Source organism: Medicago truncatula, chromosome 7 (genome assembly GCF_003473485.1).
Source record: "Medicago truncatula cultivar Jemalong A17 chromosome 7, MtrunA17r5.0-ANR, whole genome shotgun sequence".
NCBI classification, from domain to species: Eukaryota; Viridiplantae; Streptophyta; class Magnoliopsida; order Fabales; family Fabaceae; genus Medicago; species Medicago truncatula.
The window spans coordinates 14,760,839-14,775,246 of NC_053048.1; the positions used below are offsets into that span (position 1 = coordinate 14,760,839).

A 14,408-nucleotide genomic window follows, 5' to 3' on the forward strand; every position below is an offset into this window, starting at 1 on the left:
CTACTTATTAGAATCAAGTAATATAATGGTGTCTAGTTCAATTGTTTGACCATTATTGATGTCAATTGATGTAGAACAGAACTAGCCATTGCTTTGTCTGAAACCTTATAAGTTTTTCTTTCTCTCTCTCTCTCTTTTAGAAAATCTAATCTTGTAAATTGATGTCAATTGAGATTGTAGTGTGTCTAGTTCATGTAATAACCTTATGGTTTTTCATCATAAAACTAGAGAAGTACATATAATTGATTAATTGGCTAATCAAATTAGTGATTGTCATCATTATTTCTAGTCTACCAACAAGTTATCCCTCAGGCTGAAGTGTTTCTATAATCAAGTTAGTGAGTGTCTATTATTGTTTTGAAGAGGATTGATGACTGGTTAATAAAAATAAGATAAAGGCCTTAATTAATCAAGAAAATTTCTTCAAAAAATAGTAAAACAGAAATAAACTAAGAGGAACAATTGTGAACACAAAATTAATCAAAGCATATTGTGAACAATAAATAAGATAAGGTCTTAACTAATTAATCAAGGAAATTACAACGGAAATATAACATTGAATATTGATTAATATGTGATAAATGGTTCAATCAAAACCAATGTTGCGTTGGAAAAGAAGTCTATTTAGATCTAAGGTTGCAAACTGTTGTGAACAAGTGGGTTTGCGTGGAAACTGGAAACTGGAGACGATTCCATGGCTCAAGCTCTCGTCAATATAACCGAGGTAGCCTCGTAATAGATTGCACCTCGCTTTTACTTCAAATGGACTGGAATCAAGATATGGAAAGGAGCATATGGGTCTGCGAGGAAGATCACATACAAATATATTATACTTGATCAAGTGTTATCAGTTCTGCACTGGAGGTGCGTAATGTTACTTGCCGCAATATAACCTGAGTTGGTACATATTGAATCCAAAGGCTGCACCAACATCGTTATGGATCATATTTACCTGGTGAACAAGCGCGCGTAACATAACATATTTACCTGGTACATATTAAACCATTGATTAGAGAAAAAAACAGAGAAAGAACTTCATCAAATTAAACAAGGCACAAATGGAATAGTAATTGTGCTAACCAATCATGATATGTTCCAATCAATGTTTGTCAAAAGCTCTTGAATGGAATGGTAACCTCTTGGAGGCTAAGACACCAATCAATGCAGGAACATGTGCTTCATGTGTGTCCCTTGTTGCAATTGATAATGTTATTATGTTACGTGATTGAATATATGCTCCCCAGCTAGCAACCTGCATTATATACGTCCATCACCATTCATCAATGCAGGAACATGTGCTTCATGAGTACTGTTTGATGAAAAGAAGTTTAGACGAGCACACATAACAGCAACATCGTATAGAAAGATGAATGTAAGTTGAAATACAAAATAGCAGCAACAAGTTTTCGTTTACATTTGTTATAGGTCAAATGCATCTAAAGGTCCTTTAAGTTTTTCGTTTTTCTCAAAATTGTCCTTTAAGTTTCAAAAGTCCCAAACAAGTCCTTTTAGTTTTTGAATCGTTTCAAACAAGTGCTTTTAAAGGATGATAGTGATGATTTGGATGATAGCAACAAAGAGCATATAATACAGAGTTCCAATAAGCATTCGTTACATAGGTCCACTTGAACTAGCAAAGTATAAACGGGAAGGTGAACATAATTTGTGTGGCCTTACCTCATTAATCAAGGAAATCACACTCGAAAAAATAATCATCAATGAAGGATGAGACAAAGAATATCGTATAACTGTTCCAAGAGGTGAAAACTGTTAACCGCTAAAATTAAAGAAACACATACAACAAAAGAAAATAAATCAATAGATGCAACATGAATAAATAGAGAAGTGGATTAAGAAGAAGATTTGAAGGAGCACCGTATCGGCGAAGGACTGGTGGTGATGCTCAAACTCATACGTTACAACCAGTATATTTGGATCATCCTTTGCTTTCTCCACCCTTTTCCTAGCTGGACAATTTTTAGACATCGTGCACCTATAATAACCCCTGAAATAAACAAAACAAAATCTAACCTTATTAAACATTCCATTGACAATAGTCAAATAAATCAACGGCTATAAGGCTATAAATCAATCATCACTCACCTTGGATGTGGTGTTCCCTTAATTGGTTTGGAACCATACTTCCTCCATGAATACTCATCTGCTGGTATATCAGCTATTCTTGAACTTATGCACGGTACTCTCTCCACTGTCCTAAACCGATTTTCCTGAAAATAACATAAAATCAAAACATTATAATGTGCAATTGTTGCTAACATGCACCAGTCAGACAACAGCCAAAAGCAAAGAATACTGACTAAAGGACAAATAAAATATGCGGGGTCAAGGTTCTGTTTGTGACAAACGCGATTTCTCCTTGTTGAAATATTCGTTTGTTGACAAACACGAAACTCATGCGTGTCGTGACCAATGAATCGAATCTTAGACTCTGTTGTGTTCTTCGATTTATTTGGAACAATTGCTAAGAATCTAGGCAAACAAATCAAATTAAAAAAAAGGAGAGGTGGAATGATGTAGAAGACAAGGGCAAAATAGTCCTTTCATCGTGTTCTTATTTTATTAAGGGCATTTTTGTCCATTCAAGTCAAAATTATGAGTCAGCAGCCACTTATCCCAATTAACACATGACACTTCAGCTAATCACTGTCACCTCAGCGAGATTAGGACAAGAGGGACGAAATTTTAAAATGATTAAATTTTGGCAGGGAAAAATGCCTGGATTAAAGAATACAGGAACAATTTTCTAAATGACCCCTATTTGCAGGGACTAAACATATAAAAGCCAATTTTAAATGACCCCTATTCATGTACTAAACACGTATAAAAGTCAAAAAAATATGAGGCATGCATGTAGTACATATACTTTTTTTTGAGGGAATGTAGTATACATATAATTGAAAAGCGGTAAATGAAGGATTTAATTTATATTCATGGAAGTTACTCTAAGATTAAGAAACTTCGTTGAATCCATCCACTAGTAATTGTTAACCCTAACATCGCACCTAAACAAGTGCGCAAAAATTCCACTAAATATATACTAACTATAAACTATAATTCCAAAAATTATGATAGAAACCCTAAATTAATGTAATACAATTAATATATTTACAGAAAAGGTTTTAGGATCACCTCAGCTACCAGAGATTGATTGGAAATTTTTGTGGGTTCATGTACATCATTATATTGTAGTGCATTGTTTTCCTACGCCAAACAAAAAGAATGTGAAAATGATGCAGATGACTTATCCTTTTGTGGCAACCTAAGAAAGCAACGACAATGAAGTAATATGTATATTACTACCTGATTTTGCCACATGTGATGATCATGGTACAAGAAAGGACTGTCACAAATTGGTTCATGGCAGAAATAATCTGGTGGCTGCATGTTTGTAATGCAATATTGTGGTAGCATAGGATTGTTTGGAATTTGCTGTTAGAAAGAAAAATCAACACAAAACAGAACTTATTAGCTATAACTATAAGCAGAATGCACATAGAGAAAGTTACTTAAGATAGTCATAACATGATTTACATTATGGCAGCTTGAAAATCAAAGTATACATCAAGATATATATTCACATACATTACCATGTTTACAGTTGGAAAGCAAATATAAGTGGTTTATTAAGTTTACCATCGTACTAAACATAAACAATGCATGATAATCTTCTTTAATTGATCTCATGGCAGAGTAATAAAAATAAAAATAAAAAATAGAGAATGTTAACCAATACCCCGGGCAATTGATCTATAAATAGAGTTTCTGTCTTGAAAATATAAACTGTCACTTTTTATCAAGTAATAATTATATAATTTTTTAATAAAAACTTATTTCTTTTGGTGCTTAACCAATAGCCCAGGGGTATTGTTAACCAGCACCCCTAGAGCACGGACTAAGGAATCTATAAATAGTGCCCCTTATTTATTTACCACTATATCTCTATTTATGTTGTATATTTATTTTCTGCAATATAAAATAAATACTCTATGAAAACATACACTAATTATCTTTCAAAAATGACAAACATGTTTTTATTTTTAGCTAATGAAAAGCAATAAATTTTTTCCTTAAAAAAACATGTTTTTACTTTTGTTAAAAAAAAAAGATAAAAATGTAAAACAATAACAATTATCAATAAAATAATCTACTTTCATAATTTATGTGTTATTGTCAAAAAATGCCTATAATTAAGGACGGAGATAGTATATACAAATAATTCAATATTCAACACAATAATTTAAAAAACAAATCTAAAAAACAAAAAAAATGTCAAATTATAAGTTATGATGCACAGTTCCATATGTAACTAAAAGCATTCGATACACAGTTACACTTGAACTAGCAAAGTATAAACGGAAAGGTGACCGTAATTTGTGTGGCCATACCTTAATCAAGGAAATTACACTCGAAAAAATAATCATCGAAGAAGGATGAGATAAAGGATATCGCATAACTATTCCAAGAGGTGAAAACTGTTAGCAGCTGAAATTAAACGAACACATACTAACAAAAGAAAATAAATAGAGAAGTGGATTACGAAGAAGATTGGGAGGATCACCGTACCGGTAAAGGATTGTAGTTTCAACCCTATTTTTTGTTCAGCGCTATCAATGTTTTGCCGCATCCTTTGAATCCTAAATCAATAGATGCATCAAATGAAATGAATATATAAAGTGAGAGTGACTTGGTGAGTAAGGATCGGTGGCTGTGTGGGCTTATACTTTTACCATCACCGTATTTTACTTTGGTGGATCCAGTGGGGTGCGGTTATGGTGCATAAGAAAATCATTATGCACCTGCATAAATCCAGAAATGGTTGCTGTAAGTTGTACCTCAAAATCATTTTTGAATTTATGCAGGGTGTTAAGGATTTCCTTATGCACCATAACCGCAGCCGATTCAGTGTGCCAATATATATTTTTTTTTGGTGAATTGTGAGCCAATATATATGACTTAGTGTATTTTATTTTATTCTATTTTTATTATAGGTTTTAGTACAATTTATATATGTCTTTCAAAAAAAAAAAAATTACATATAGTTTAACAATTATTCAAAGAAATATATATAGTTTAACAATAATTTACGCTCGCTAAAATAGAGAGTACATTCAACAACTTTTGAAGTAATTTTCATCTTTTAAGAACTAATATGTGAGTAAAAAAACTAGTGATATAACTAAACAACGATGAATGTGTCTCCGTGAGCTTAGCTCAGTTGGTAAGGACAATGTATAATATATGCAAGATCCAGGGTTCGAATTCCGGCCACCACCGAAAAATAATGATGAATGTCATTTAAAATTTAGGATAACTTCTATATCTTTTTTTTTTTGGTCAAGTAGCCTAATGGCTAGAGCTCACACAATTTAATTGTGGAGAAGTGGGGTGTCCGGGGTTCGAACCCCGGCCCCTGTATATAATATGCAATATCCCTAACTTCTATATCTTTGTACCGCATGAAATCAATCATACATGTCATTGTTGGTCTATATGGCAAAGGTAGAGTGCGCTAGAGGGAGGTGAATAGCAATTTAAAAAATTTATCAAGATTTTAGGGAAATCGGGTTTCAAATGATATGACTTATTGGAATTGTGCTTGAACAAAAGATAGCAACAACAAAGAGATTTAAGACAATGTGCTCACAATAGATTTACAAAGAAAATTGTTGTTCACACATGTGTTTAAGCCGAAACACACATATAAAAGACCATAATGCCCCTCGGTAGTTAATTGTCGATGGATTCAATTTACTCGGCAGTTAACTGCCGCTGGTTCCCTTTTTCCTCGGCAGTTAACTGGCGATGCGTACTGATGCCTCTGCGTTGGCACAAGCTTGTCAATCTGAACCTGTTATGTGTTTAAAACAAATAACACAAACCTGCTCGGATGTATTTTGACACATAATTCATCCTAAATCGTAAACCTGTTTCAACATTGTTTTTTAGTAGAATCATCAACATTCGATACCAACAAGTCAAAATACAAGACCATATTTCACATGAACATTAAACAATTACCACAATACGTTATAAATGTACTAACATAGTTAAATCCAATGTACTAGAACATGCATCAAAATAGAAACATACGAACCAATGTCATCAAAATACAAAAAGTAAAAAACAAGTCTGAAACAACAGCTACTCATGTTGCTGCCTCCTCGGCCTCCGGGCTCGCCTCCTGGCCAATATTGGTGTGATCTGCTCCCTAACATGGAACATGGCCGCAGACCATTGCTCATGGCTCATCATCTCCTGGCCCAAATTCTCATCCGCATAGGCAACAACGCCAGTTACCATGTGTAACACCCCGTTTTCCCAACATAAAAATTTCATAAATTAATCAGAGTAAAACACCTTAAATGGAATGTTACACTTCTTTTCTTAAAAATCACAAATGGAATAATTGAATAATTATCCTTCAAATTTCAACAACATAATAATTAAAACTTTGCAGCGGAATTAGTTCAACGACAATAAAAGTTTCAACAACATGTTCCAAAATTGATACATAAATGAATGATAAACTTAGCAATAATTTTCCATCCCATTACGTATCAGAGCCCTAAGACACTTGAGCCACCACTCCTACTAATCTTTATTACCTGCAAGTTACCCATACGAAGGGCAACATTTTCAAGCAGAAGGGGTGAGATTTCACTAACAATAATAATAAACATTTAATTCATCAAATGCATCTAACAACTTAAACTCCATCAATTAGTAATAATAATTCTTTTAACGACTCATAAACCATATCATGTATTCATCATATCGACAGTCATAACTCGATATCATAAACAACATCATAACAACATCATTTAACATCATAATCAACATCTTAATCATAATCATATAACATCATACTCATAATTCGTATACAACATAACAACATCATTAATTCGTATTAACATTCTCCACCAAGTATCTCATTAACAACTCATGAATAGAAGACAACTTAGCAACTATACGTAACATCATCAATTCATAATAATAATTATTCATCAAACATTTCATTAGCAATTCATGAATAAAAGACAACTTATCAACTTAACATAACCATCATCAAGTACATTTAACAACTCATAGATAACATCATGTAATCATCATCACAACATTCATAATCATCATCATGTAACATCATAACAACCTCATATTCAACACCATAAACAGTCGTCATAACATTATAATTCATCATATCATAAACATCTTCTCATAATAATATAAACGACACAACATAATCATCACCTCATAATAACATAGACAACACAACATAATCATCACATCATAATAATAAAAACAACAACATATATTCAACAATAATGTTCTTACTTCTTTAACTTTAGTAACACTTACTAATTCAACCAACAACGACGACAACAACAAGATTCAACAACATAAACAATAACTCACTCAACAACAACAACAACAACTCACTCAACAACGACGACAACAACTTAATCAACAACAACAACAACTCAATCAACAACAACAACAACAACTTAATCAACAACAACAACTCAATCCAAAACAACAACAACAACTTAATCAACAACAACGACAACAACTCTCTCAAGAACAACGACAACTACAATATGCATGTGGCGCCATTTTCAACGTGTTGAATGACTAAGCATTCCGGGGCATAAGCCCCCAACAATTTGAATGATAAACATTTCAGGGCATAAGCCCTCAACAGTTGAATGACAAAGCATTCCAAGGCATGAACCCCCCGGATTTGAATGGTTAAAGCATTCACAAGGCATAAGCCCTCACCAATTGAACGACAAAGCGTTCCAGGGCATGAGCCCTCACCGCTTTGAACGACAAGGCGTTCCAGGGCATGAGTCCTCACCGCTTTATGTTTATGCATTGGACTCAACATTTGTGTATATCAACATACAACTCAACGACAACAACAACTACTACGAAGTAATGCATATATGAATATGACTTATCATCACCATGGTCAACTATGACACAACAACCTTCGACAATGAATTCCAACAACTTGTATAATTTGTTTGAGTGAAATTATACATAAATCAACAATCATAATCAATCATGCTCTTGGTAAGGTAATATAATTATATATAATCATTAGTACAACCCAAAGAATCAATCTAACAACATGGGTTAAATACTCTTAAACATCTTAATTGAACTCATAGTACTTTTAGTTTTGAGGGTTGGAATTATCCCATAAGTTTTGGATTAACTTAGAAACGGTTATGCTGAATTTTCATAAAATTTCACTAAGACCTCCTTGGAGTATTTTCATCATATCTCAAAAACCAAATATCATTTTCAAGTCAAACCAAAGCCATTGGAAAGCTAACAAAATTATCTACAACTTTCATGTTTACACCAAAGGCCAATTCAAAACAGAAACGTGTGTAAAAGACGCAAGAACACGAAATAGGGCAGTTTGCCACTGAACATTTTGCCAGGCGAACTAATGGTGAGCTCAAGGCGAGTGGCTACTGTGATGTTTCGCCAGGCGAACTACTGGCGAGGAAATGGCGAAAATATCCGCCAGGAGAAATATCTCTCCGCCATGGTGAATCGCGACAGACCAGACTACGTGAATTCTGCAGTTTTTCACCAAAAGTCCCAATTTTCCCAAATTCAATCCCCAAAACTGATTACAGCATTGCTATATGATTATACTATTGATATGTACGCAATCTCTCATCATTTTCATGGTTTCTACACTTTCAATTCAACAATCTATAATCAAAACCTAAACCCAAAATCCCAATTTAACCAACACCCTTATGTTAAATCAAAATCAGAAGTTATATAATCTATAATTATTGAGAGTTAGTCTCACCCTTACCTTTGATTGAAGAACAAAACTCTACAGAAAATCTTATTCTCCTCACTTGGCTCTTCTCCTAGCTTTCTCTTGGTTTTTCTCCCAAAAACTGTTTGTACGTGAAACTACTTCTGACTTTTATTTTTCTAATTTTCTCAATAAATATAACCTCCCAATATTTAATTAACTCCCACGTAATTCATTTAATTCTCATTTAACCCAAAAACTCCAATTAAATCCTAATTCTTACTTATTCTATTAAATAATGAAAATAGCCATTTAATAAAATACACCACACCACAAAATCAACATAAATCATTTAAAATCATATAAAAGACTTTAAATCAACTAAAAATAATTAAATAACAATTAGGGCGTTACACCATGTCATAGGTATCAGGCGAGTCTCTCGCCTCGTAGTGCTCCCACTGCTGTGCAATGATATGCTCCTCATTTGCTAGCCTCAGAAAGATCTCCTAGAAGAAGTGGCAAAATCAGAGGTTGAGACACCCTAGTGTACCATAGTATATAGCCATCATCCATCTGTCATGTCTCCTCTCCAGCCGGCTGACCGTAATCGGACTCCTTAATCGTGTGAGTACGGAAGTCAGGGAATGCCTGCACAATCTGATCTGGTCGTAGCTCAACAACATCTGTCGGATGTCTAGGTGTAACACCTCAAATTCCCAACATATAAATAATATAAAATAAATCAGAGTTCATCGCAACCAGGATGTCACATTTCGTTCTTCAAAATATCATTTAACACAAATGAGTTAAATTCACTATATTTATTTAAACAACTGCTTTCAATAATTCAAAATAATGTCGTAGCGGAAAATATTAAATGTTTAAGCAATACTTGGCACTAAGGCCTCAACATCAACAACATAAATAAAATCCACCTAAAAGTGGTCCAACATCAAGTTATAGAAGGATATGTAACAAAGGAAAACAAAACACAAATACATCCCCATCCCGTTACGTATCAGAGCATGACTCCTATGACGACACGAGGAATCAACTCACATCAGCGGTTACTCCTGGTTATCTGCACGATACCCACGTAGAGGCAACATTCAAACAGAAGGGGTGAGATTTCACATTCATTAATAATAAGCAATAATTCATGTAAAGGAATTTAACAACATAAAACAACAGCAATTCTTTAATTCAGGAAGTTCCTGACATAAATTCTTTAATTTAGTAATAAGTACTTCATCATCTTCGGTCCATGACCAAATTGAATCCTTCTTAAGTTTTTGTTGTAGTAACTTTCTTTCGGCTGCAAGATTTTTTATAAAACCTTCATTTGAAATGTATGTTAGTAATCCTAAAAACCTTTGTAATTCCTTTTTATCTTTTAGTTTAGTTGGAAAATTTTGAAGTTTTTCAAACACATGCTTTTGCATTAAAATTTTTCCTCTTTCTATTTCTAGTCCTAAATAATTAATTTTATTCTGAGCTACAACAGCTTTTTTCTTGCTTAATACTACTCCATGCTCAAAACACTTATTTAGTACTAATTCTACCTTTTTAAAATGATCATCTAAATCTTTATTTGAAAAAACTAATATATCATCAATATAAATTAGACAAAAATCCTTAAATTCTTTTAGTATTGTATCCATTCTTCGTTGAAAAATACCTCGTGATTGTTTCATTCCCATTGGAAGTGCATTCCATTCATATTGACCTTGGGGACAACTAAAGGTTGTTAGAGCTTTAGATTCTTCAGTTAGTCTTATCTGATAAAATCCAGATTTACAATCAAAGGTGCTAAACCAATTCATATTCCTAACTCTTTCAATAATTAAATCATTTCTTGAAAGAAAATATGCATCTCCTTCCATTGCATCATTTATTTGTTTATAGTTAATTACCATCCTCCTTTTTCCTCTTTTTATTTCATTATGGTTTTCAACATAAAATGCAGGCGCGAAATGTTTACTTTTTGATGGTTTTATTAGTCCCTTCTCACACATTTGCTTAATATTTTTCAGCAAATTCATCTCTATCTTGTTTTGTGTATATCATTGGTTTACACTTAATTTCTTTTGAGGGATCTTTTAATCTTAGTTCAACTAATTCCATATTTTTATTAATTTTTGGATCTAGTGGGTCTTCACTACAAACTTTCTCTAGTAATTCCTCTATATGTGCGGGTATTCTTCTTCCTGGTTCTAAATTTACTAATACATGGCGCATTTTTCTAAAAATTAATCCTATAATTTCACCACGTTTTATCTTGTGTAACTCTGATTGCTTTTTTGAGTAAGTTGTTTCTATAGAATGAATTATAGGGATGTCAATCATTTCTTTTAATTGTTTTCCTCTAATATATGTAGCCTTAATTGAAATATACTCTAAGTATTGGTAAAAAGGTGCATATAATCTTAAAAAATTATTTCCTATTATCATATCTAACCCTGTTTCTTGTTGATATACCGTAGGTACCATAAATAATTTATTTTGAATATTTAAGGTAATTCTAGTAGCTACCCAATTTAATGGATGTATATATCCATCAGCTATTTGAATCTTTAATGGTTTTTCTAATTTTTCCCATTTACTAAATAATGCTTTTGTTGCTATACAAATACTTGCCCCTGTATCTATATAAGCTTAAGCTTCTTTATCTTCTTTTTCAATTTTTATTTTAATATAAGTACTATTCAAATTCTGTTTCTTCTGAAGATAATTCATATTTTATTTCCTCTGAAGATAAGTTATCTCCTAAATATTCATATACACTACAATCACTATCACTTAGTTCATCTTCTAAGGGTTCTAAATTATATATTTGATATACTTTCTTTATTAGTTTTGATTTTTCTTTAGTCTCTTTAGTATCCTTTTCTTTCTTCTTTGGACATTCATTAGCATAATGTCCCTCTACATTACATATCCTGCATACACATTTCTTTTTTCCTTTTGGGCAATATTTTTTAGGTGTTTGTCTCTTTTTCCTAAAATACTTTTTCTTAGTATTTTTATAGGCTCTTTTCTTTGGATAAGTTTTTCTTAACCTTGGTTTTCTCCTAGGATTTTTCCTACTTCTTTTACTACAACCATAATTTCCTGGTAGGTCTAATTCTAATTTATTACAACAAAATGAAGTACTTTCTAGATTTAAGTTTTTAATTTTTTCCCTTTCTATACACTGATTTCTTATTTCTTCATATAAAATTTTTATTACTCCTGCTAAGGTATCACCTAATTCTTCTGATCGAGATTTCCATTTTTCTCTTATACTTGTACTAAGTGGATAAGGTAATTTAGATATAAATAATATATTTGTATATATTAATTGAGTTTTCCTATCTAATTCATAATAATATTTTTTAAATTTACAAATAAAGCTATCTATTTCACACATATTGCATATTTGCATATTATTTAAATGAGCTTCTGCTCTTTCTCTTAAGCGTTTATTTACTTTTGCTTTATGTTCAAGGATATTAAACCCTATAAATTCCTTATATATTAATTCTACTATTAATTTGGCAAATTGTTGATTATTTTCAGTCATTCTAGCATATTGTTGCCAAGTTTCATCCTCAATACTTGTTAAATTTTTTAGCACATTCCGTGTTGTTCTATAAGCTATTAAATTCTTAACATCCATTAGATTTAGTTTACTGAATCTCTCATCGGTTGCTAGAAGCATAATCATATTATTAGACCATCTTTCTAATATTTCTTCTGGATTTCTTACGCAATCAAGGTTTAGTAATTTTTTAGATTTTCTTTCTTCATAATGGGGTTTAAATTCATCTGAAATCTTTGTCCATTTTTCGTTAGCTTTAGTATATCCTCTACGATTCATTGATTCATTTTCGTAGTCCGATTTCTGTCTGACAGACAATAACAGATTTTCCAATTTTCACTTTTTCGTGCGTAAAATCCAAACCATTAACCCGTTTTCGATACCGTTTTCGCCTACACGCTCCTGACACTTAGCTCTATCATATTCTATAGAAAAATTCAAGTTTCAACCACCCAAAAATCGATTTCCCAAACCTCACATAATCTCTTATTTGCAAAAACGTTTAGACTCCGACTTTTCAAGCGTAAATTCCAATTTCCATCGACCCAAACCCCAAAACTGATTGGAACTTAGTCTATGATTAATCTGCAATCTAAACATCCTTTATCACCCTAATCCATCAGATTACCTACTTGAGAGTTAGCCTTACCCTTACCTTAATTTAGATGAACAAAGCTCTACAATCTCTCCGGTTCTTCAATTGGCTACCTTGGTTTTTCTTCCTTTTTCTCCCAAATGCTTGTTTTCACGTGAAATGTTTTCTGACTTCTCAATTTCTTAACTCCTTAACTTAACTCCCATTTATTTTAATTAACCCCACACAACTCTCCTTATTTCTAATTCTCACATATTCTAGTAAATAATAAAAATATAACATTTAATAAAATACAACACACCACAAAATCAACATAATTCATATAAGTCATATAAAAGACTTTAAATCAACAAAAATCAACCAAAATATTTAAATGAATAAATAGGGCGTTACAATATTCGTGACTGTCCTCACTCCTCAAAGATTTGGCTCCATTTCGGTTTCAATTCGAATGCTTTCTTTGCGGATACAAGCACCTATGTTTGGTTAAAATATGGCCTCACAGGTACTCAATCTTTTACCTTCGCAGCATGGGTTTGGTGGGCTTGGCGTCACCGCAATTTAATGTGTCTCAACAATGAGGAGTGGTCTCTTAATCGACTTGCATTCAATATTCAAAACTCTATTGATGTTAACCGCACAACCTTCCTGTATAACTCCCTTTCTCAAGCGACCGACACCGTGGTAAAATGGAATTGCGACAACCACTCTTGTTATATTCTCAATGTTGACGGGAGTTGTCTTGGCAACCCTTAGCCTACCGGATTCAACGGCCTCATTAGGAACATTGCGGGATTATTTAACTCTGGTTTCCCCGGGAACATTACCAACACGTCTGACATTCTTTTGGCCGAACTCCATGCCATCTTTCAAGGTCTGCGAATGATTTCAGATATGGGAATATCTGATTTTGTGTGCTACTTCGACTCTCTCCACTATGTTAGTCTCATCAATGGACCTTCCATGAAGTTTCATGTCTATGCCACTCTCATTCAAGACATAAAGGACCTCGTCATTACCAGCAAGGCTTCTGTTTTTCACACTCTTTGTGAGGGAAATTACTGCGCAGATTTTCTTGAAATGTTGGGAGCGGCTTCGGACTCTGTGTTGACGATTCATGTCTCACCTCCTGATGGGATGATTCAACTGATTAAAGTTGGTGCTTGGGAAACTCTCTTCTCTAGGGGCTAGTTAGCCTAGTTCTTTTTTTTTTTTTTTCTTTTCTATTTTCTGTTTTTTTGCTTTTCGTTTCTTTTCCCTTGTAAAAAAAAAAAAAAAACAAGACAAAATAATAGTATTTTGATACCACACCTAAAGAAATCATTCTAAACTATTCAAACATTTTTTTATCAATTTTTTTAATAATTTTTTATCATTTTCATAATCTAAAAACACCATACACAAACATGATTAGCGGACCGAAT

General features: G+C 32.8%; 2 protein-coding genes across 2 annotated transcripts; one reads left to right on the top strand and one right to left on the bottom strand.

Annotated features, from left to right (window-relative positions):
* Positions 1-504: 504 nt before the first annotated feature.
* Positions 505-6,321, bottom strand: LOC25480351 (probable WRKY transcription factor 7). Its single transcript, XM_024774531.1, has 8 exons — positions 6,235-6,321; positions 3,322-3,450; positions 3,131-3,222; positions 2,319-2,490; positions 2,104-2,228; positions 1,876-2,005; positions 1,081-1,252; positions 505-987 (listed from the first exon to the last, which is right to left on the bottom strand). The coding sequence occupies exons 1-7, from the start codon at positions 6,319-6,321 to the stop codon at positions 1,100-1,102; spliced, it is 888 nt and encodes a 295-aa protein (XP_024630299.1). The 3' UTR covers positions 505-987; positions 1,081-1,099.
* Positions 6,322-13,477: 7,156 nt separating this feature from the next.
* LOC112418238 (uncharacterized) lies at positions 13,478-14,175 on the top strand. Its single transcript, XM_024774532.1, has 2 exons — positions 13,478-13,489; positions 13,741-14,175. Exons 1-2 carry the CDS (start codon positions 13,478-13,480, stop codon positions 14,173-14,175), a joined length of 447 nt encoding a protein of 148 aa, XP_024630300.1.
* Positions 14,176-14,408: the final 233 nt, after the last annotated feature.